A 23,544-nucleotide genomic window follows, 5' to 3' on the forward strand; every position below is an offset into this window, starting at 1 on the left:
TGCCCGCCGCCCGCTGCTGCCGCCGCAGCGCCGCCGCCGCCATCTTGGGGGCGGTGATACACGGCGGGACGGGCTCCTCCTCCGGGCCCGCTCCGCGGTGAGGGCCGGGCCGGACCCTTTCGTCTGCTCGGTGCCTGGGGGCAGCCAAACGGGAGGGGATCCCGGGTGGGAGGCGGCGGGGCGAGCCCCGAGGTGGCGGCGGGGCCTCCCCTCAGGGCGCTGATCCCCGGGGCTTCCCCCGTCAGCCCGCCCGCCTGCTGGGCTGAGGGAGCGGGCTAGGCCCGGAGTGGAGGGCCGGGTCGGGCCGGGCCGCCCGTCCTGCCGTCGATCAGCCCGAATAACATCTCCCTCTCTCTCCTTTCCTTCGAGAACATGGTGCTGTGGGGGAAACTGGCGCAGCCGGTGCGCAGCCTGGGCAAGGTGCCGCCGCCGGGCACCTGCAGACGCTTCTGGGGATGGCTGAACGCCGTCTTCAACAAGTAAGAGTGGTTCGGTGTCCACAGTTTAAGTCCAGTAACGGGCCCCACGGATCCACGCCACGGTTTGTGAAGCAGGGAGCGTTATGTCCCAGGGGTGGAGAGAAGTTTTTCGATTATATTTTCTATTGTCAGTGCTTATCTTCCCCTCAAGACTGCATGTGGATGCTTCGCAGGGGTCATTCCTTGCCCGTTTCCAGTGACAAAGGTGTCCCCTTTGGAGGAAGGTGTGGGCTTTGCTCCCATCCCTGAGGCCGTTGCAGAGTGTCTCCCAAAACGCCGCTCCTCCTTTGCCTCCCGGCTGCATTTAAGCCACCAGCACGGCCACGCTCCCATTCCTTACTCAGAAAAGCATCTGACCAACCCATCCTTTCCAGTGGGATTCAGCCACACCAGGGTTTCACGTTTACTTTTAGAGAGAGAAAGCCTCTGTGAAACTCTTTGGAAGGGTTGCAGGGTGTAGCTGCTCACTGTCAGGGGGCTGGAAGCTCAACCAGACACCAGTTTCCTCCAGGTCTCGTCTTCTGTCTCCGTATTCCTCACCAGGCTAAGGATACTCTCATCCTGAATCCTTTTCCAAGGATTTTAACTAATGGCTGAAGTGCATCTTATTGAAAAATTGTGGTTGTTGAGGAAAAAAGGCTTTAGCAATGACATCCGTGTGTCAGGCAATGAGATGTTTCTATATAATAAGTGTTTGGGAGACAGATTTGCAATTGTAAAGCCTTACTCTGGGCAGAGAAAGGCGTTTTTTATCTCTCCTTACAGACCTGGAAGGAAACAAACAGTTAGAAGGGTTAAGCCAAGTTGCATTTGTATTCTTTCTCTTTCTACCAAAAGCATCTGCCATTTAAACAAGTTAAAAAAAACCCCTCAGGCCAGACTGATTATGAACCAGCACGATCCAAATAATCCCAGTCAATCCCATTCTTGCTTTTGCGACATCTCATCAATGCTGATGAGCAGGTATGTGTTGTGTTGTGGTAAAGACAATAAATCCTCTGGGTTTGGGAGAGGGTGTGACTGCTGTTTCTGGGCAGGGTGGACTACGAGCGCATCCAGGCCGTGGGCCCCGACAGGGCGGCCTCGGAGTGGCTGCTGCGCTGCGGTGCCCTGGTGCGCTATCGAGGCTACGACAAGTGGCAGCAGGACTACAACGGCCTCCCCACCGGCCCCCTGGAGAAATACAAGATAGAAGCAATTAACGCCACGGACTCCTGCATCATGTACAGAGGATTTGACTATTTGGGTAACGTAGACACCGCTGGTACCCAAATCTGGGCAAAGATTATCATGAATGCTCTTAGTTCTTTCAGTTGCACCAAAATATGAATAACCGAGTCATTTTCCCATTCCTTAGTAAGATTTAGAGAAATCTTTTGAAGTCGTCTTTTTTCATAGAATGGTTTGGGTTGGAAGGGACCTTAAAGACCATCCAATCCCACCCCCTGCCCTGGGCAGGGACACCTCCCACCAGACCAGGTTGCTCCAAGCCCCCTCCAACCTGGCTTTGAACACTTCTTTTTTTCATTAAAATGGCTCTACAAATATTCAGCAGTTGCTAAGATTTTGCAGGGGGTGTGGTGTGAAGCAGGAAGAGATGGGAGAACTTCATCAGCCCTTACCTGAAGTGATGGTAGCACTAAGGAAGGGCGACAAAGATTCGCTTTTTCTCTGAGTTCATAGTTAAGTACTTTAAATATTCTTTCTTTTTTTTCTAAACCAAGTGATGGTTTTGGTGTCACTGAAGCCTTCAAAGGAAGAAACAAAAAAAAGCAACCTCTCAGTTTCATACCAAAAAAAAAGGAGATTTAAAAAGTTTCAGGTCTCCTTTGAATAACACAAACCACGACAGGAAACAGATCATTTTATGTTTTTATTGGCAGGGGAGCTGCAATTTTCTGTGTTATTGTGTTCCTAATTCACAGCCATTGTTTATCTCCCAAACTTGTATACAGATTTATTTTTTTTTTGTTACTTGCCCACGTCAAAGCTCTTAGAATCTCACCAAAAGGGTACAAACCCTGGAGTTTTCATGTTTTTGAAGCACTGTAAAGGGATTGTTTGGAGCTTTGTTGTGTGTTATGGCCCCACTGCGCAGAGGAGCCTGTTGCTGTGTGGGTTTGGAGGCAGAGAGTGAGAACTTAACTTGGTGGCAGCTACTAAATTGAGAACTTACCAACCAGTACAGGCTGTGCCTGCAATTCTGGAGCAAATACTCGTTTTTTGTCTTTCCAGATGGTCTCGAACACGTTACGGAGATCAAGCTGCAGAAGTGTATTTACATACAGGACGAGTGTCTGCAGAGGCTCAGCGAGACGAAGAACCTGCAGAAGAGCCTCCTCCAGCTGCAGATCATTTCCTGTGGGAATGTCACAGACAGAGGCATCGTGGCGCTTCACAAGCTGAGGTACCTTGAGCTTCTGAGCTCTCCTGGCTCCTGTCACCCCCTCCCATTGGCTGGAAGGGCTGAAATCTGACTGTTCCTGGGCTGTCCCGTGGGATGGCTGGGTTTGGGGACCCACCAGGGGTGGCACTGCCACAGCAGGACATGTTTCTTCCAGAGTGGCTGAAGGCGGTGTCAAAATATGTGAAATAACATATTAATCAGCCTTAAGGCTGGTGTCAGGGAGCTGTGCAGCTGAGGACACCAGTGTCCTCTCACATTTATTGTCCTTCTACACCTCACACTGCTCCCTCTGGCCATAAAGGTCTCGGGGCAGGGCTTTAAGCTGTGCAGAGGGACTGAGCTTACGGTGAGCAAAAAACCTTAAGCACCCACTTCAGAAAGGACAAACTTCCGTTAGAACCAGTTAGTTACCTTTTAAAATTCTCAAAACAGCTGTGGTGGAATAATCCGTCATCTAATTTCTGTGTCACCAGTTAAAACAGTGGTTGCTGACTTTTTCTTTTTAAATATTTATAGGAACCTGGAATATTTGTATCTGAGTGACCTCCCTGGAATAAGAGAGAAAGAAACTACTGCTCACGTCCTTCAGCAGGCGCTGCCCAACCTCGAGCTGGAGCTGGATTTGGAATAAACACCCCAGCGCATAATCAAGATGTATTTGACTTCACAGTATTTATTGGGTGTTGCATAAATTAAGTTGTAGACGCTGCTGTATTTCCAGGTATGGAAATGAGCCCGGATCTCCCAATCCAGCCTTAAAAGCTGGATCTTTTGACAAATTATGCAAATTATTTATTAAACTTAAACTATCCGTCATCTAATTTCTGTGTCACCAGTTAAAACAGTGGTTGCTGACTTTTTCTTTTTAAATATTTATAGGAACCTGGAATATTTGTATCTGAGTGACCTCCCTGGAATAAGAGAGAAAGAAACTACTGCTCACGTCCTTCAGCAGGCGCTGCCCAACCTCGAGCTGGAGCTGGATTTGGAATAAACACCCCAGCGCATAATCAAGATGTATTTGACTTCACAGTATTTATTGGGTGTTGCATAAATTAAGTTGTAGACGCTGCTGTATTTCCAGGTATGGAAATGAGCCCGGATCTCCCAATCCAGCCTTAAAAGCTGGATCTTTTGACAAATTATGCAAATTATTTATTAAACTTAAACTGTATGGTAAATCAACAGCGAAGGAGGTAGGTTTCTGTGCGTAGTCAGGTTTTTCCTGGTTTTATAGGAAGCGTATGGTAAATCCACAACAGCGAAGGAGGTAGGTTTCTGTGTGTAGTCAGGTTTTTCCTGGTTTTATAGGAAGCTGTTAATACGTCAATTAGGAGTTTTCACCTATTTTATCGCATAGAAATTCTCGTGCAAAACGACAGTGGGAAGACTGGGAGTGTTGTGAAAAGGCAGCGTTGGGCATGTTTGCCGCGTGGTGTCGAGCCATTTACTCGGAGAATCTCACCCAGTTGGTGGATGACAATTTAATAAAATGGCTTTTGGGCCTTTTTTCTGCTCTTCACCCTTTCCCCGACGTTTCCGTGTTTTAAACGGAGTGATCTACAGCTTTGACACAGAACAGTACTGGGAAAAGGAAACGTTTTTGCTCTAGGTTTCAAGTAGAAAGGGCACGTTCCGTGCCAAATCTACGCAGTAAAACAGATCCAGCAAACTGGAAAAACAAGCTACAGTTCTTTTATTCAAAAATCACCACAGTGTTACAGCCTGAGATCACACAAAACCCACGAATCGTTCTAACACACGTGCTTAGGTAGGATTCCTGCCTGTGTCCGGCCAACGTTATAAATTATATTCATTAATTATTTTTGAGAAATACAGTTTCTCTAACACTACGGGCAAGAGGCCACTATTGACAGAAACAGCAAGAAACAACCTCATCATGAAAGGAAGAAGCGGGCAGGAGAAACTCTGAAAAGACTAAAGCAACAACGGGTTTTCCTATTAAAGTGTTCCCCTCCTGGTAAGGCTGCCCTGTTGGGCCCTCCGTGAAGTCTAACTCGATACCAATACTTTTGGGGCTATAAATGCAGGGTGTGAGACAGACAAAGCTTCAAGCAGGGCTGTTCCTGCGGGTGTGGAACCAACCTGGGCAGTTTGGTCACCTCTCGCCAGGTTTGGCTCCACAAAGGTGTGGGGTTCCTCGTGGGCTGGGGGACTCTCCCCGTCCCGAAGCAGCACCGCTCCCCGGGCACAGCGGGACGGGATGGATTTGGCAAGGCTGTAGTTCTTCTGCCAAGGGTGAAATACAGGTGGATGGATGGGCAGGAGTTTTCACATTCACACTGTACATACTGGGGGGCAGCAATCCTGAACCAGTACACAATCGATCACGAACCGGTCCACAATCACAAATTGAAGCAAAACAAGTGTATTTTTCCTTCGCACACAGAACATTGACTAACAGGAGCCTGGAGTTCTCCCTGTGCATCACGTTCCTTCCATTACTGACCCAGGGTACGTTACAGAGTGCTCTGTATGAATCATAACATGTATTAATTTAGTTTTCCACCACATATCCTCCTTTTATAAATTCGGAATGACTTGAAGTTTGAGCAATAAATAGTTTTTAACCTGCCGTCCAGTTAGATGTTGGGGAAGTGGTAGTTTGACTTCCTGGTTTTGCAGCAGTACTTCTTGGGGTCCAGAGCTGGCAGGACGTTACTGCTGGTCAGCTGAGGCAGGTACTGCAACTGAAGGAAAGGTTTGTTTGAAATGGGAACAAAGCACGTGTTTTGTTTTTTTTTCAATAAGGAATCTAAGTTACAAAACTATTGATCGCTCTGTATGAATCATAACACGTATTAATTTAGGTTTTCCACCACATATCCTCCTCTTATAAATTCGGAATGACTTGAAGTTTGAGCTGCTCTGTATGAATCATAACATGTATTAATTTAGTTTTCCACCACATATCCTCCTTTTATAAATTCGGAATGACTTGAAGTTTGAGCAATAAATAGTTTTTAACCTGCCGTCCAGTTAGATGTTGGGGAAGTGGTAGTTTGACTTCCTGGTTTTGCAGCAGTACTTCTTGGGGTCCAGAGCTGGCAGGACGTTACTGCTGGTCAGCTGAGGCAGGTACTGCAACTGAAGGGAAGGTTTGTTTGAAACGGGAACAAAGCACATGTTTTGTTTTTTTCAATAAGGTATATAAGCTACAAAACTATTGATTCTGTAACCCTGTACTAAAGGTTTGTTTGAAATGGGAACAAAGCACGTGTTTTGTTTTTTTTTCAATAAGGAATCTAAGTTACAAAACTATTGATTCTGTAACCCTGTACTTTTCAAATGACAACTGGGCTGCAACCAAACCAGTTCATCAAAGGTGTTTCTCCCAGTCACCCAGAGCAAGTAAAACATCACTGTTAGATCCTTTGTTGTAGAAATGGAAGAGGCAGCTTGGCCCAGGGATTTCTGTGTGGTAGCATAGACATCACAGAAAGGACATGGAGCTGCTGGAGCGGGGCCAGAGGAGGCCATGGAGATGCTGGGAGGGCTGGAGCCCCTCTGCTGGGAGGGGGGGCTGAGAGAGTTGGGGGTGTACAGCCTGGAGAAGAGAAGGCTCCAGGGAGTCCTTGGAGCCCCTTCCAGTCCCTCAAGGGGCTCCAGGAAAGCTGGGGAGGACTCTTGATGAGGGAGTGGAACCACAGGACGAGGGGAAGGGTTTTAAACTGAATGAGGGGAGATTTGATTAGATATGAGTAAGAAATTCTTTGATGTGAGGGTGGTGAGAGCCTGGCCCAGGTTGCCCAGAGAAGCTGTGGCTGCCCCATCCCTGGAGGGGTTCAAGGCCAGGTTGGATGGGGCTTGGAGCAACCTGGTGTGGTGGGAGGTGTCCCTGCCCAGGGCAGGGGGTGGCACTGGATGATGATCTTTAAGGTCCCTTCCAACCCAAACCATTCTGTGATTCTGTTTCTGTGATTCTCCATCCTGCAGCTCCAACTTCCCTGCCTGTCACCAGCCCAGTGCTGACCCCAGTGACTCACTGGAGCGGCAGTGCTGAGCTCAGTTACCCCTCAGCCAGGAGCTGCATTTTCTCCTCAGCCTAAAATTAAGACCAGTCCAAGTCAGGAGCTCTCTCCCCGTGACCTGCCAGTGTGAGTCCCCATCATCTCCTGGGAGCCCACACAGACCCAGCCCCCTCCTCAGGCACCAAACATTAAATACTACAAGGACAACCTCACCCCTGCCACGTGCTTCCGCGTCAGCCTCGCTGGTTTCCGAGCCGTTTTCTCATGTTCTTTCCCCAGATCCGCTGCCTCCCTGATGCTGTCAAAATAGGGATGCTGCAGCAGCTGCTCACACGTCTGCCTCTCGGCAGGGTCCATCCGAAGGCACCCCTGGGAAAAGATGAAGCACAGGATCACACAAAACACTCATTAAACGGGTCTGCCCAATTCCAGTGACACCACAGCCGAGTATTTGCACAGATACATGAGTTTATCTTTGGCTTTTTAACGTCTCCATTCTCACTGTTTCCATTCCCTGCATCTTAATAATATCTTCCCCCTCCGTGGTAAAGATGAGTGGATTAAAAATCCTCTCCAAATCCCTTCCAACTCGACTTTTCGATGAATGTCCGATAATTCAGTGGCCAACTCTCAGAGCATTTACCAGCTGAGAAGCAAAACATTTGCCAAGTTGCAGCACAGAGCTCCTCCCCTGGCTGTGGTTTCCTTACCTTCATGAGAGCTAAAGCAGAGTAGGAAATACCAGGGAATTTCATTTCTAACGGCTCCTGGAGGGAAAATGAAAAAAATAAAAAGTGTGAGTGTCATCATATTAGCAAGCTTTTCATCCATCAGGGTACAGAGAACCAGCTTTCCCCAGCAACGTGGCCTGCACCTCACTGGGTGTGCTCAGAGGGGACCTGCCTGGTGCTACTGAGAAGCGTGTCTGGAGGAAGCTCTTACCATGCTCTCTGGGTCTGGAATTCTCACCCCGCTGAAGAACTGGTTGGTGCTGAACACTTGCTGGTGCCTGGGAATGAGGTCCCCTTTGACCAAGAATAAAAATAAAGAAAATAGGATTAATTGCCTGTTTTTACAGTGCCTGGATTAAACAAGTTGATACCCTCAAACAATGCTGACGCCATCGAGAGAACACCTAACGAGATGGAGTACCACCAAGGGAGCTGATGAAACAGGTTTTTGTGCAAACTAACGTCCATCGAGGACACCAGTGGTCCCACAGCCGTGTGACTGTGCCACACAGCTCCAGCTGCCCACGGTCACAGCTGCCCAGGGCCTCACGCTGTAAATACCTCCAAGAAACTCAGCAGTTTCTGGAGCAGGAGAACCCAGCCTCTTCCAGGCTCTGTGCTGTGCAGCTGAGCGGCTCTTACCAACTGTGGCTGCTATAGCTGGGGGCCTTGAAAAATTGCTGTCTATGTCCCTGTGCCAAATGCCTAGATCCTATCACTGTGGTATCTGGGTAACTGCAAATTTGGATGTCCACTGGCAAAAAGACCCCTGCGGGGCACAAGTTGGAACATAAGAGGTTCCACTCAAATATGAGGAGAAACTTCTTCACAGTGAGGGTGACAGAGCCCTGGAACAGGCTGCCCAGGGAGGGTGTGGAGTCCCCTTCCTTGGAGATTTTCAAGACCCGCCTGGATGCTCCTGAGTAACATGCTCTAGCTCTAGGCAATCCTGCTTCAGCAGGGGAGTTGGACTAGATGATCTCTATGGTCCCTTCCAACTCTAAAATTCAGTGAAATTCAGTGAATAGAACACCAGGGAACAAGGTGGGCAAGGCACTGAGGTGCACAAACACATCTACCCTGTGCCAGCACCAGCACCTCCACAAGGCACTGGCCAAACTCAAGAGCAGAGTGGATGAGTCCCAGCACCAGAGCTAGAGGGTGCTCTGCAAACACCGACCAGGATCCCAAACCCCAGCCCTGCCCCAGGGTGGGACGTGTCCCAGCACCAGAGCTAGAGGGTGCTGTGCAAACACCAACCAGGATCCCAAACCCCAGCCCTGCCCCAGCACTGAGCTCCAGCCCCCAGATCCTTCCCAAAGCGTTGGGATGGGCTCAGCAGCTGATTCCCCTGCTCACGCTGGGCTCTGGTGAGTGACTGGCAGGAGCCACAGTTTGTTTTGGAGGTGGCCACACAGCATGCTCTGCTGGAGGGGGCGAGCAGGGCTCTGCTGGCCTGCTCTCCACGCTGATGCCACGTTTCAGCATCTCCAAAGGGTTCCCAAATGGCAGCCTGTCTGCATAAAACCCTCCTGTCTTCTCTTCTCCAGCTGCTGGGAGGGGACAGGCCAACCAGGAGTGTCCTGGCTTCACTAAGATTTAACTCATAGTAGGTGAAATTCTTTTTGTACCCTCCTGCAGATGTTGTATGGAAAGGAGCTGAAATGCAGCGCCAACAGGAACACGCTCTCGTTTTTCCCCAGTGCGGCTTCATGGCCCTTTTCTGAAGCTTAGAGCAGCTCAGAGCAAGCAAAAGTGTTAAAATCAAATCCGTAACAAAAAAGAGCTGGCAGAAAAGCCAAACCCTGTCATTACAGAGCTTTGAGCAAGGAGCTTTTCCCTGCAAACACTCCCTCAGTCCATCACCTGGATCAAAAGGGAATTTCCTCTGCCTGAAACCCTGTCATTAAAAATAAATTATAACTCACCTAACGCTGGCATCAATGTATTCTGGAGGATGAAGCACTTGATACGTAACTATTTTTCTAGCTAAGGAGCTTATCTGTTTAAAGCCATTCCTCACCTCTACAGTTCTATACACTGCTCAGTAAAAATTACAATTCTCAGTTCATTCCAACAAGTTTTAATTGAAAGTGGGGGATTGTTCCTCTCCTCCCAAGAAGTCAGATGCTAGATACCAGGATCAAATAGAATCAGTGAGATTGGATTAATTTAAGTGTTACGTGGATAACGGTTCTTTTATTTAACCTCTGTTCCAAATCTGGGCCCTGCCCCTTGGGAGCCTTTTACCCACAGCCCAGCACCACTGGCTCACACAAGCTGAAACCAATTCCACCCCTGGATGCCAACTTTGTTTCCCCAGATCCTGCCAGGACCCGAAGCAGCATCTGTTACTCCAACTCCACCATCTCTGAACAAGACGAGCACGTCTAAATCATGCCAGGAAAACCCAGCTCCCTTTTTATAGAATCATAGAATTGTCCAGGTTGGAAGGGACCTTTAAGATCATCCAGTCCAACCATCAACCTGACTCTGATAAAAACCATCACTAAACCATGTCTCTAAGCACTGTGTCAACCCAACTTTTAAATACCTCCAGGGATGGTGCCTCAACCACTTCCCTGGGCAGCCCATTCTAAGGCTTAATAACCCTTTCAGTGTAAACATCTTTCCTAATCTCCAATCTGAACCTCCCCTGGTGCAACTTGAGGCCATTTCCTCTTGACCCATCGCCTGTTCCTTGGGAGAAGAGACCGACCCCCCCTGGCTACACCCTCCTTTCAGGGAGTTAGAGAGAGCCAGAAGGTCTCCCCTCAGCCTCCTTTTCTCCAGGCTGAACACAGAATCACAGAATCTTCTAGGTTGGAAGGGACCTTAAAGATTATCTTGTCCAACCATCAACCTACTGACAAAAATAGACACCCACACAACAAACAAGGAACATCATTACTAAACCATACCTCCCAGCACTATATCAACCCGTCTTTTGAACACCTCCAGGGATGGTGCCGCTCCTCACAAGACTTGTGCTCCAGACCCCTCACCAGCTCCGTTGCCCTTCTCTTTTGAGAGGAGCAACACCTCCAATTAGCCAATGCCTACTAATGGAGAGATAAAATTCACCTGGGTAAATTCACCTCCTGGCTAATCCCAATTCCCACCACAGAGGACACTCCTCCTGGGCAAACTCTAGCCCTGCCAAAGGCATGGGATCCACCAGGGGAGGGGACACTTACCCAGGGTTCTCCGGATGAGGTACAGCTGGTCAACATCAGACTTGCCAGGCCACAGGGGCACCCCGGAGAGCAGCTCTGCGAAGACACAGCCTATGGCCCACACATCCACGGGGGGGCCGTACTGCGTGTCCCCCACAAGTAGCTCCGGGGAGCGGTACCACCTGGTAGCCACGTAGTCTGTGTAATAGTCACTCGGGCCAGCTGGGTCAGGGTCACGGTCAGGAAGGAGAGAAACAGAGAGGAATGTGAGATCAGAATGATGCAGACCAGCTGCCATCAGTTGTTACACATGTTGGGGCAGCTCCTGGGCAGGCAATAGCTACAGGAACAGCATGAGTCACTGGCCACTAGCAGAACCCAACTTTGGAAGCACGAAATATTTGGCAAAAGTCAAGCCCATATTTTTCTCCAAATGAATGAAAATATGCAGAGCTCCACAGCAGGGCCTTGCACCAGCCAGTGGTCACTTCTCAAAGCCCACGTGATTTGTCTGAACAAGAGCTAAAAAAAAAAAAACAACCACCAACCAAACAGATTAAGGGGTTTATTTACATCGGAAAATGTGAAGCCATTGTTTGTAGAGACAGAGCTTTCTGCCAGAGGGGCTCCTCCTGCCAGGGAACTCCAGCTGTGTCTCCAGCATTGCATAAGCAAGGGCTGGCAGGTCCAAGATGCCCAAGGCTGATGTCCACCCACCACGGCCAGCACCACCAGCGGGAGCTCAGATGGAGTTTGTTTTTTACTGAGGGACTTGGCATCGTAGAGCCTGGGCCATCTCCCTCTAAGCTCTTTAGGGATCTCTCCCCAGCTTTTAGCAGAGCTTCTCTGTGAAAACCTGCCAGCCTTTATACAGGATGACTGACAAGTGCATCAAAAAAAAAGCGAGTCTCTACTGGTGTTTGAAAGCCTGATCCTACGCTTCATTTGAGCCTTCATGTGTTAACAATCTGTTTAATTAGCAAGTCACTCACTCAGGATGCGAGCAAATCCAAAGTCACAAAGTTTGATGACCGAGTGCTTTGTTATCAGGATGTTTTCTGGCTTTACATCTCGGTGGATGCACTGGAAAAAGAAAAAAAACAAAGTTAGAAGCAAGTATTTAACCTGGCCCTCAGATAAAGGACCTCTTAATTCAGCCACACAGCCCTGGCACACTGTGAATGTTAACCAGGCAATCACTCCTGCTGAAAGAGAAGATGAAAGGATTTCTTAACAGCAGGAAAAGCCACTGTCCTGCTGGGCAGGACACTTTCCCCACCTGTACCTCACCTTTGGGATGAGACACCGTGCAGGCGCCCAGCTCCAGCTGCAGAGCTCTCTGTCACTTGGACACCAACTGGGAAGCAGCTGGCAGGAGGAGCCAGGTTCGCACAGCAAGGATTGCTGTTAACCTACTGTCCTGGTTTGAGGTAAAACAGAACTAATTTTTTGTTCAGTTATTTTACTTTTTTAGCTGGGCCTCTTCTAACTAACTAAACTCTGAAATTAACAGCATATTGTGCAGAAACTGTTCACTCTCACAGTGGTAAGACCTGATTATACCAAGGGATGGTGTGCAGAGAGGCCCCTGCTTATACTTATTGCTGTAACAACCAAGGTTGGGCAAATTTCTTATTTGCTCCATTAGAAGGTTGGAAGCGGAAAAGTGTAGAGGGGTCCCTATTAGAAGGTTGGAAGCGGAAAAGCGTAGAGGGTCCCACCTGTAGGGAGGAACAGACAGCACAGGTGACCCAAACCTGAGCAACAGGGTATTCCATCCCATTGGCATCATGCTCAGTGTAAAAGCTGAGGGATCAAAGGGTCAACTCTCTTCTTTCAATGGCCAAAGTCTGAGGAGGACCCTGTCTGTTCATCTGCCTTTGATCCTGATCCGAGCGTTCCTGACTCCACATCCAGAATCTGGCTCCTGTCCATCACCGAGTCCAGCCTGGGACTATCCCTGTGCCTGCTGGTGATGTGATGATCATCCTGGGAGCTTCAGATGGTTTTGTATATACTGCATACTTTTTTCTTTTCAGATGGTTTTGTATATACTGCATACTTTTTTCTTTTTTTCCTTATTTATTATTTCGTTATTTATTTATATTTTCATTAAAGTAGTTTAGTTTTTTCTAAACTCATAAATCTCTTTTATCTCTTCCTCTCCTCTCTCTTCCTTAGAGGGGGGAAGGAGGGAGGGACCATCTGTCTTTATGGTTGGTCAATCTGGTCAAAACCACGACAGTGGGGAAGGAGGGAGGGGCCATCTGTCTTTCTGGTTGGTCAGTCTGGTCAAAACCACGACACTTGACCCTCTGCAAATGCAACTCACTCGACACAGGCTCTGCCCAGTGTTGTCCAGTGAAAGGACCAGAGGCAATGGGCAAACTCACTTGACACAGGCTCTGCCCAGTGGTGTCCAGTGAAAGGACCAGAGGCAATGGGCACAAACTGAACACACAGGAAATTCCATTTAAACATAATTTTTTTTTTTTTTTTTTTTACTGTGAGGGTGGCCAAACACCCAAACAGGTTGTCCAGAGAGTTTGTGGAGCCTTCATCCTTGGGAGATATTCAAACCCTGGATGGAAAAGCTTCTGAGTGACCTGCTCTAGGCGACTCAGTTGAGTGGGAGGGCTGGACTAGGTGATCTCCAGGGGTCTCTTCCAACATCAGCAACTCTGTGATTCGCAAATTATTTTTTTTTTTTTTACTGTGAGGGTGGCCAAACACCCAAACAGGTTGTCCAGAGAGTTTGTGGAGCCTTCATCCTTGGGAGATATTCAAACCCTGGATGGAAAAGCTTCTGAGTGACCTGCTCTAGGCGACTCAGTTGAGTGGGAGGGCTGGACTAGGTGATCTCCAGGGGTCTCTTCCAACATCAGCAACTCTGTGATTCCTGGGAGGTCACCCTGGTTGCTGAAGGTTCACACCAATTGAATTTGGGCTTGGCAAAGAGTTTCTGCTGATCAAACTAGCCAATACCTTCATTTCTTCTGCCTATATATGGAAGGTGTGCTCTACTGCAATCACCAGGGTCTAGCTCATGTTGTCTCTCCCCTACCATTGCCTCAGCGCAAACACCTTGGACTTTTCCTAGCTAAGCTGGTGGTAAATTATTGTGCCTCTTCCTGAGGACTGAAATGCTGCTTGTTAAAGCAGCGTCATGGAGTTCCAAAAAGCACAGCTGCATAAAACCTCATTACCTGTGATCTACAGCAGGTCAAACTGCAGCACCTCATTGTTCCCTCTGCTTTAAAACTCCATTAAATCTTGCAGACTGAGAGGGGGAACAGAAAACAGAAGCAAAACAACAAATCCTGGAAGCGGGACAGCCCCATGGCCAAGTTCCTGTGGCTCAGCTGGACATAATTCTCCCAGCAAAGACAAAACACCCACTCCAGAGCAATCTCCTGCCCTCTCTTAAATCTCAACCACTGGCAGATAAACAAAGACAATTAGAGCTAACTCTGCTTAAAGAGCTTCTCCAAAAGGCCCCTTTCCTTCCCTCTTAACACATCCCACTGCTTTCTACAAAATGTGTCATGTGCTCAACTCGCGTCTCCCTCCAGAAAGCAGAGAAGGGGCTGTAAAACTGGTTTACTGTATCTAATTTTTGAAACCTTTTAACTCGGTGTCACAATTCAGTGCCCATGACTATCAACACAAGGATTTTCTGTGAAATCAGCAGCAGTTTGCTCAGCTGATTAGATGTTACACCAGTTTTCTGAACGTCTGCTGTAACGCGGGGCACAGGGAACACACAACGATATAATCCTGTTCAGCTGGAAGTTCATCTAAGGTCATTAGTGCAAATCATTCCTTGACAGCACACCCAAGGGACCGTAAATGCAGCTGTTGTGGGTATACACTAGTATTTCAGATACATGTTTCCTGTTGAAAACAGGAAATTTCATCTGACTTTGTCCCATGAAAGGTCTTACTCAAGAAAACGGCAAAAGAACCTTCTTCTCCAAGGGCCACGACCCAGCGATCGTTAGTGCTGTTCAGGGGACTTACATTGTGTTTGTGGCAGAAGTTCACAGCTTGGAGGGTCTGCCAGGTTATGCTCTTCACTAGATGCTCCGGCACCCTATTTTAAAAAAGCACATTTTTATTTTGGTCATTAGAAATAACTTCACTGTTACAGGAAAAAGGAAGAGGAGACCTTTGAGTGCTAACGTTGTACAGGGATCTCTGAGCAAAACCATAGGGGACCAAGTCAGGAAACTCAGAGAAAAAACACTAGGTGCATTTTCTTGCTAAAATGACTTAGGAGAAATATGTAATAACCCTCAGTTTGTTGATCTTCCACTGCAGGAAACCTGTCACTCTGGGCTGTTAATGGTGGAGGCTGTTCATACCTCTTCCCATGTCTCAGAGCTGAGGCTGAGCCTGCACCATGGAATCCTCTCCTGTGAGGTTACACTCCAAACATCACAGGAGTATCAAAAGGAACATTGACATCACTTCCAAATCCAGTCAATGCATCAAGATAGAAGGACTGATGGCAGCTCATAGCACGTCAGAGTGTATGGTACCTCTCACTCACAGCCAGCACGAGGCCTCACCAACTGGTGACCACACATCAGTGTGTGCAAGTCCATGTCAAATCCCACCTTGTGGCTGTGTTTATCATCCACGGTTCCTGGCAATCCTCCTGAGATGCCAGCAGGCATTTCCACCTCTGCAGCTGCTCAGAGAGCTGGAGGTGATGGAGTACCCAAGGTACAGATGCATACTCTGACTTTAAATGCTGTCATGTCATTGATTGTCCAGAGGTGACCAAAATGGGACAGGGAATGATGTTCCCACAAGAGTATAAAGCTCTTTGGTTTGCATCTCCTCCCCTTTCCTCTGACAGCTGGGAAACACTTCAGAGAAAGAAAACCTGTTAAAGATCCAGCCCCCTCTCCTGTCTTTCAGTTGCTGTGCAACAGTTCTTAAACTTCCTTGGCTGTCTGTAACGGTCTTCACCAACCCCAGGAAAGGCCTAGGTGACAGGTTTGGCACTTTCAAGCTCAAATCCATTTTTATTTCAAGTGTTTAATGCTGAAAAGCTTCTGATTCATCATAAAGAAAAAAAAAAAAAAAGCCAAAACCTAAACCAAAGCAATAAGCAGGAAGCCTGGCTTTTTCTTTAAGGCACCTTCTGCTGTCAGCACTGAAAGTCTTGTGCTGAGATGGCTGTTGCAGTGCCAGAGGTCCCTTGCAGGAACAGCCTAGAATGATGTCACACTGACAGCCTGACAAAGGGGATGAAGTTGGTCAAATGACCTGGAAACAAGGTGCAAAGAGGCGTGTGCCCACCCATCTTAACCCTGACCAAAAAAGAACTTGACCATCTGCAGTAGCAAAGATCAAACGCAGAGCGTGCAACCAGGCTTTGCTTTCATTCACACTGGCGTTGTTGTGATGAATGGAAAGCAAACATGAAGTATTTTCTTCAGAGGGTTATCCATCCTCTCTTCAGATTCCAGGTGAACAGGTTCAAACTGGGGTGAAAGCTGCTCACCAGCTCACAAAGCCATTTGCCATCAGCCTGCTCCATTCTCCTTCCAGAGCTCCACATCAGGGAGAAGGAGAACAACAGGCTCTTGTTTACTCAACCCCCAATTAGTCTCCTGCAGGCAATTCATTTAGCTCCAAGGCCTGTAAAATGATTTATGAACTTCTGCTTAGCATTTCCACAGCACCAAGTCCCTGTGAATAATTAGGGACAATGTATTCAGTGGGAGTGTCATTTATAATGTGCCAAAAGAACAAACCCTCTCCTGGAGAGTGCTCCTTCTGCCCGTGTAGCTCACACCTGGTGCAAACTCCTGTTTGAAGAAGAGGGTATCTGAGCTGGGGCTGGGCAGAGAGGTGCAGGCACAGCTCCTGGTGACTCTGGCCAGTCAGTGATGTGCAACACACCAGGAGAACAGCAGGAAGGGGAGCTGGGGGCTCACAGCTCCCCTGTCTGCCCCCCCAGCAGCCCTAACCTCTTCTTGGCAAGATGCAAGCTGCTCCCAAGCCACTCAGGTTTGCTCTGAGCCATCCAAAGATCACCCAAATGCTCAGGCTCAGTGCTCCAGTCTCCTTGGTGAGCAGCACCGTGCAGGCTCATACACAATTCTTTTGGACGTCATCGCTAAACCACAGTAACAGAGCAAGTCCTGGCCACTGGGCTGAGAAACCTCTCCCGTAATTAATGAAATTCCTCTGAAAACTCCACAGAGCAGCAACAACACAGGCAACCCCTCACCTCCCTGTGCTCAAAGCTCCCAGTGAGAGACAGGCCACTCACCCCCGGGGGTGCTTGTCCAGCTCGTGGAGGACGGTGTGGTCGCAGTATTCGAAGACCAGATGCAGCCTCCTCTTCCTCCTGAACACTTCCAGCAGGTTCACCAGGTTGGGGTGTTTCAGTTGCTGTAACACACAACACACAGCCTGGTTAGTCACTGCAGGGGGAGCAGGAGAAAGGTGTGGGGGGGATAGTGCTTTTACCCACAAGGGTCTCAATTCCTTGAGCTGAAACCTTTTATACAAGCAGAGCACGATGTGGAGAAGCAGCTCAGTTATTTTAGGAACTGACCGTGGGCAACAAGTCAGTTTGGCTTTGGTGAGTGCCTCTTAGAGAAGATACTCATAGATAAAGAATTCACCACCGAGCCCACAGTTATTCGGGCAGCGCCTTTCATTGTACACATCCAACTTCAGACTGGACCACAATGAGAAGCAGCTCTCCCTGGAGAACAGCTTGGGAAATCACACGTGGTAAGAGCCTGTAGCAGGCAAACACACATCTAGGAGAAACCAAGACCTCCTCTGAGAAGCATAAGTAAAGCACATGGTCTCAGCTTGGTCAACTTATTGTAAGAATCCAGACGGGTTAATTTGGAGAATTTTTACTGCTGCTTCTTCCTCTTCCTCTCCATCCACTCCATGTGCTCACACCAAGGCCTCCTCTCCCAGGGAGCTCAGACAGCTTCTCACCACATGTGAAGCCCGAGCACAGCAGGGTTATTCCAACATACCCTGCAAGAGCTGAGACTGGACATTACTGGAGCTTCTCATTTCCTATTCTCTTGCCCACGTTTTGGGGGAGGGCTGGGAGAGGGCTTGAACCAAGGGGCACAACACAGTGTTCTGAAAAAGGAAACAAAGAAGAGCCAGACCCAACTCAGGAATGTTATTTCTTTTCAGACAACTGATGGCACCATCCCCTCTGCTTGCAGTCAGGTGCACGGGGCCAGTGTCTCTTGCGCAGGCAGACGTGCACACAAAGCCACTGTAAATCTGCCAGTGACCCTAACAACCTCCCTGTCTGGCAGCGTGGCATTTCAGAGAGCAGTTTCCAAGGCTATTGATGGCCTGTTGCTGGCAGCACAGGGGATGGGTTTCCCCTGCCTGCCCCCCCTGCTTGGGTGACAAGGCCACGTGTCACCTTCTGCACACAGGCCAGAGGTCCTGCATGGCCATCTGAAAGTTATAAATGCTCCCGTGCTAAGATGATAAGGATTAAATTCTGTTTAATATACAAACACAGCTTGACATTGCAAAGAAAGCGAGTGAAAAATACAATTTCAGAGCTAAAAACCCTGCCAGCCTCCACGGGAAGGTTGGGGAGACAACACCCTTCTGGAAAGAGCATGCACTGATGGATTTACACACAGATTCCCTCTGTTTTCACAGATTCCCAGCCTTTCCTATGGAATCGGGATCACGCAGGGTGTTTCAAGACCCTGCCCACCGCCCTGCTCTCCCACCCCACCTCCCATGGCTCCTGGCCATAAAAAGCCCTTTGTCTACAAGGTATTTGCCACATAGAATAATAATTTATCTGGCCCTACATTTTTTGCTGGTGAAACACAATCTTGCTTCATCTCTGACAAACACTTAGTTGCTGCCCGAGCCAGGAAATACCTCAACAAACAAACAAACAACAACCTGTTACTATTTACAGAGAAAAAAATTGAAAAGAGAGTCAAGCAGGTCTGCACTTGTTAAAATCAACAGCGCCGTGACACAGATCCTGCTGTGGCTCTAGCTGCAGCGCTGCCGGCTTTGGACCCTTCAGGATGGTGCATTTACATTACAAGGGACTTCTGCAATGATTATATTCCCTTTCAGATCTGTAATTAATCATTTAAATCTTAATGCATCTCCAGCATTGTTTACTAAAACTCTTACTTAAGGTAATGGAAATGAACACTGGGTGCAAGGAGTCCCAACTGCTGCTCCGCAAACACCAGCAGGCAGCGAAGTCTGGGAACATCACACAGAAATCAGAGACCAAGGGACTAAGAATTTGGGGAAAGAAGTTTTATTTAAAACTGACCATCTTTCTCTGCAGATTTCTGTAGGGTTTTGTTAACTCCAAAATCCCAAATCATTGACTGTCTACTGTGTCTAATCCGAATGGCATGTTTCTTGTTAAAAGGAGTCCTATTGAAAGCCATTATTTTAAAATTTATAATAAACCAACATGCTGTTAATATGGCTCTTTAATCAGTTTAGTGTTTTAAAGCTACAGCTCTTCTGTATGGAAAAAGAGAAAGGTGAAGATGGGGAGATGCTGGAGGTGTATAAAATCATGAGCATCCTGGAGAAAGCAAAAAGGGAACAACTCTCTCCACTTCTTGGAACACACAAGTGAGGGTACTGTGTGCCATCACCCAGCAGCAAGTTTATAACAAATAAAAGGAAATATTTTTTCACACAACACATTCCTAAAGCTGTGGCACCACTCGCTGCCTCAGGAAACTATGGAGACCAAATGAACACACCAGTTCAAAACGAGATGGGACAAGCTCCCAACAGTCTACGAGTGTCTGCTAAACACAAAGCAACGGGTACAACCTCTAACACTAGAAACTTTGCCCAGAAGCTGGGTGTGTGAAAGGAAACCTTACCCCATCCTTTCCCTCTTTCTCCTGGGTTTCTCCTCATTTTTGCAGGCTTGATGGAACCTGGGCTGTGACTCAGAGCAAACGTTCCCATGCTTTTATTTCAGCAGGAAAACAAGCACAGAGGCTGAATGAGTGACACATTTCTATGTGAGGATGAGCTCTCAGAAGCCATGAAAGGACCAGCAAAGACAAGGTGTTGCCGTGGTTCACAGGTGGTTCACTTCCACCTGCAAACACCTCTGAGCCTACACACCCCAGCATTCAATATTTGGCTGGATCCCACCTGCACGGCAAGCTCTGACACTGTGGATCCCCCAAACCGAAGTCTCAGGGCATTTCAAGGAGGAGCTAGGGCAGATTTATAAAGCAGGGAGCCAGGAGAGCTGTGCCCCACGGCTGTCCCACACCTCCTGCCATTTTCTTCCTCATAAGCTCCACACCAGCTCCAACAGTCCTTGTCTCTGGGGGAATCTCCTGGGTGCAGAGAGGGCTGGGGCTACAGGTGGTACCAACCACACACTAAGGGCAGAGCTGTGCCTGTGCTGACATCACTGACTCCATGGGGGACAGAGACTGGATCAATCCCTCTCTAGAAGGCACGGGGATGGCTCATTTGATGTTCCTCCACCACCCACGCAGAAGTCGGTAGGCTCCTGGACCTTGCCATGCCTCAGCCCCCACCTGCACCAAAGCGTGACAGCCTGGGCTGCCGAGGATCACCTCCATCCCCAGGCAAGTCCAGCCCCAGCCAAAGGGGTAGGACTTTCACCAGCTTTCTCCCAGAGAAACTGACCGATTGGGGCACTCTATGCACCGCTCCCTGACGCCCCATCTCCCCACTCATGACATCCCATCTCCTGAAGGCTGCCCTCACGCCCCATCTCCCCACTCATGACATCCCATCTCCTGACGGCTGCCATCACACCCTGTCTCCTTGCTTCCCCCCTCACAGCACCCCATGTCCTCATGGCTGCCCTCATGTCCCATCTCCTCGCTTCCCCTCTCATGATGCCCCATCTCATCCCTCATGCCCCAGCTCCTCACGGCTGCCCTCACACCCCGAGTCCTCCCTTTCCCTCCTCATGACACCCCATCTCCTCACGGATGCCCCCCTGCCCCATCTCCTCGCGTTCCCCCCTCACGACGCCCCATGCCCCGCTCCCTCCCTCACGCCCCCTCAGGGCTCCCCATTCCCCCCCCTCCCGGCCGCGGCTCCGGGCTGGCAATGGCGGGGCAGAGCCGGCGCCGAGCGGGGAGCCGGGGGGGCCGCCCACCTTCAGCATGCGGATCTCCCGCAGGGCGATCTTCCTGATCACCGGGTCCTCCTCCGACTCCAGGAACTTCTTAATGGCCACGATCTGGCCGGTGTCCTTGTTGCGGCACTTGAAGACGACGCCGTAGGAGCCCTCCCCGACCTTGCCCAGCTTCTCGTACCGCTCCATGGCCGCGGGGCCGCCCCGCCGCGGCTCCCTCGCCTCACAGCCCGGCGCCGGCCAGATTTATAAAGCAGGGAGCCAGGAGAGCTGTGCCCCACGGCTGTCCCACACCTCCTGCCATTTTCTTCCTCATAAGCTCCACACCAGCTCCAACAGTCCTTGTCTCTGGGGGAATCTCCTGGGTGCAGAGAGGGCTGGGGCTACAGGTGGTACCAACCACACACTAAGGGCAGAGCTGTGCCTGTGCTGACATCACTGACTCCATGGGGGACAGAGACTGGATCAATCCCTCTCTAGAAGGCACGGGGATGGCTCATTTGATGTTCCTCCACCACCCACGCAGAAGTCGGTAGGCTCCTGGACCTTGCCATGCCTCAGCCCCCACCTGCACCAAAGCGTGACAGCCTGGGCTGCCGAGGATCACCTCCATCCCCAGGCAAGTCCAGCCCCAGCCAAAGGGGTAGGACTTTCACCAGCTTTCTCCCAGAGAAACTGACCGATTGGGGCACTCTATGCACCGCTCCCTGACGCCCCATCTCCCCACTCATGACATCCCATCTCCTGAAGGCTGCCCTCACGCCCCATCTCCCCACTCATGACATCCCATCTCCTGACGGCTGCCATCACACCCTGTCTCCTTGCTTCCCCCCTCACAGCACCCCATGTCCTCATGGCTGCCCTCATGTCCCATCTCCTCGCTTCCCCTCTCATGATGCCCCATCTCATCCCTCATGCCCCAGCTCCTCACGGCTGCCCTCACACCCCGAGTCCTCCCTTTCCCTCCTCATGACACCCCATCTCCTCACGGATGCCCCCCTGCCCCATCTCCTCGCGTTCCCCCCTCACGACGCCCCATGCCCCGCTCCCTCCCTCACGCCCCCTCAGGGCTCCCCATTCCCCCCCCTCCCGGCCGCGGCTCCGGGCTGGCAATGGCGGGGCAGAGCCGGCGCCGAGCGGGGAGCCGGGGGGGCCGCCCACCTTCAGCATGCGGATCTCCCGCAGGGCGATCTTCCTGATCACCGGGTCCTCCTCCGACTCCAGGAACTTCTTAATGGCCACGATCTGGCCGGTGTCCTTGTTGCGGCACTTGAAGACGACGCCGTAGGAGCCCTCCCCGACCTTGCCCAGCTTCTCGTACCGCTCCATGGCCGCGGGGCCGCCCCGCCGCGGCTCCCTCGCCTCACAGCCCGGCGCCGGCCTCCGCCACCCCGCGGCTCCGGCGGGCCCTCGCGGGGGGAGTCCCCGGCGGGGGACGGCCTTTGCCAGGCTCGGTCGCCGGGACGCTGAGGGGAGCGCCCTCCCCGGGGCGGAGGAGGAGGGCCCGCCCCGGGGGACACCCAACCCAGCCGGGGCGGCCCCCGGTGAGGGAAGGGGGGACCCACGGCCTCTCCCGGGGCCACACGCACCCCTCGGGGCCCCCCCCGGGCCTGTGCGCCCCGCGGCGCCATGTTGTCTTTGCCCCTCTCCAGCCCTTGGCTTTTCCACGGGGGGTCTGTTTTCTACACCTGGTAGATGCTGCATTTGATGGTTGGAGGTGGAAGGGACCTTATGTACCACCTCGTCCCACCCCCTGCCCTGGGCAGGGACACCTCCCACCACACCAGGTGGCTCCAAGACCCCTCCAACCTGGCCTTGAACCAGGGGTGGGGCAGCCACAGCTGCTTTCACCACCCTCACAGCGAGGAAGTTCTTCCCCAGATCTCATCTCAATCTCCCCTCTTTCAGCTTAAAACCCTTCCCCCTTGTCCTATGGCTCCCCTCCCTGATCCAGAGTCCCTCCCCATCTCTCCTGGAGCCCCTTGAGGGACAGGAAAGGGCTCCAAGGTCTCCCTGGAGCCTTCTCCAGCTCCAGTGACAAGGAGAGATGCTCTCCCACAGCTGCCCTTCCGCCCCAAACCTCAGCTTTCCTTTACCAGTAACTGGTGGTTCTTTGTGTGGTCCAAAGGCACATTCACAACTCCCCTTTTCTCTCCACCTCAGCGCATCCCTGAAGATCTGGGGTGCAGATGGACCAAGGGCTGAACCACCAGCAGTACATAGGTGGCCAATGCGCGAGGGTAAGGCTTGTATAACACGTTCATGCTTTCTAAGAGACCTTCATTTAAAGCCCACCAGCCACCTTGCTCTCTGCTTGATTAACGAGGAAGCCACCTGATTAACGAGGAAGGCAGCCTCTGGTTGTCAAGCCAGCCAACTCACGAGTGGTTCTGTGGTGACTCCAGGCGACCAACAGAAGGGCTATGCTGGAGCAGCACAAAGCTGCAAAGAGTTTGCTGCTGCTATTCCAATTTCTCATTCCTGTGCTATCTCCAGACCTCCCTTTCCTCCTGTCCGTGCTCCCAGACAGGCTGTAGGATCGAGGAGAGCGGCCAGCCCTGGATCAGGCCCTTCCCAATAACTGCCATAAAACCCAGAGACCGATTTACTTC

At 50.4% G+C, this 23,544-nt stretch overlaps 3 protein-coding genes and 1 long non-coding RNA gene across 8 annotated transcripts in view; 2 read left to right on the forward strand and 2 right to left on the reverse strand.

The window, feature by feature from the left end:
* Positions 1 to 43, reverse strand: part of L2HGDH (L-2-hydroxyglutarate dehydrogenase) — a 15,150-nt gene extending 15,107 nt beyond the window's left edge. The window contains exon 1 of the mRNA XM_014936768.1: positions 4 to 43. Coding sequence (XP_014792254.1) covers positions 4 to 43 — 40 coding nt within the window. The remainder of the gene's footprint in view (positions 1 to 3) is intronic.
* ATP5S (ATP synthase, H+ transporting, mitochondrial Fo complex subunit s (factor B)) overlaps positions 1 to 3,590 on the forward strand; it is a 3,775-nt gene extending 185 nt beyond the window's left edge. Inside the window, exons 1-5 of one of the 3 annotated variants that reach the window (XM_014936792.1) lie at positions 7 to 97; positions 370 to 479; positions 1,517 to 1,725; positions 2,715 to 2,886; positions 3,403 to 3,590. In XM_014936792.1, coding sequence (XP_014792278.1) covers positions 373 to 479; positions 1,517 to 1,725; positions 2,715 to 2,886; positions 3,403 to 3,517 — 603 coding nt within the window. In that variant the 5' untranslated portion in view covers positions 7 to 97; positions 370 to 372 and the 3' untranslated portion in view covers positions 3,518 to 3,590. Of the gene's footprint in view, positions 1 to 6; positions 131 to 369; positions 480 to 1,516; positions 1,726 to 2,714; positions 2,887 to 3,402 lie in introns of those variants that run through there. The other 2 variants (XM_014936793.1, XM_014936794.1) reach the window with 2 other exon arrangements.
* Positions 3,591 to 3,769: 179 nt separating this feature from the next.
* Positions 3,770 to 4,414, forward strand: LOC106884990. Its single transcript, XR_001411329.1, has 2 exons — positions 3,770 to 4,104; positions 4,179 to 4,414. It is a non-coding gene; the product is annotated as an uncharacterized LOC106884990 (long non-coding RNA).
* A 150-nt stretch (positions 4,415 to 4,564) lies between these two features.
* CDKL1 (cyclin-dependent kinase-like 1 (CDC2-related kinase)) lies at positions 4,565 to 22,382 on the reverse strand. Of its 3 annotated transcripts, XM_014936789.1 has the most exons (11): positions 22,295 to 22,367; positions 20,954 to 21,154; positions 17,075 to 17,196; positions 14,806 to 14,878; positions 11,778 to 11,868; positions 10,807 to 11,007; positions 7,821 to 7,903; positions 7,589 to 7,645; positions 7,092 to 7,247; positions 5,794 to 5,994; positions 4,565 to 5,396 (listed from the first exon to the last, which is right to left on the reverse strand). In XM_014936789.1, exons 2-10 carry the CDS (start codon positions 21,119 to 21,121, stop codon positions 5,887 to 5,889), a joined length of 1,059 nt encoding a protein of 352 aa, XP_014792275.1. In that variant the 5' UTR covers positions 21,122 to 21,154; positions 22,295 to 22,367; the 3' UTR covers positions 4,565 to 5,396; positions 5,794 to 5,886. The 3 variants fall into 3 exon arrangements, with proteins under 3 accessions (XP_014792275.1, XP_014792276.1, XP_014792277.1); XM_014936790.1 differs by lacking the exon at positions 20,954 to 21,154 and having other exon boundaries at positions 22,094 to 22,382; XM_014936791.1 differs by lacking the exons at positions 20,954 to 21,154; positions 22,295 to 22,367 and adding an exon at positions 17,805 to 18,034.
* Positions 22,383 to 23,544: the final 1,162 nt, after the last annotated feature.

This window comes from Calidris pugnax, unplaced genomic scaffold (genome assembly GCF_001431845.1).
Source record: "Calidris pugnax isolate Ruff unplaced genomic scaffold, ASM143184v1 scaffold10, whole genome shotgun sequence".
Classification (NCBI taxonomy): Eukaryota; Metazoa; Chordata; class Aves; order Charadriiformes; family Scolopacidae; genus Calidris; species Calidris pugnax.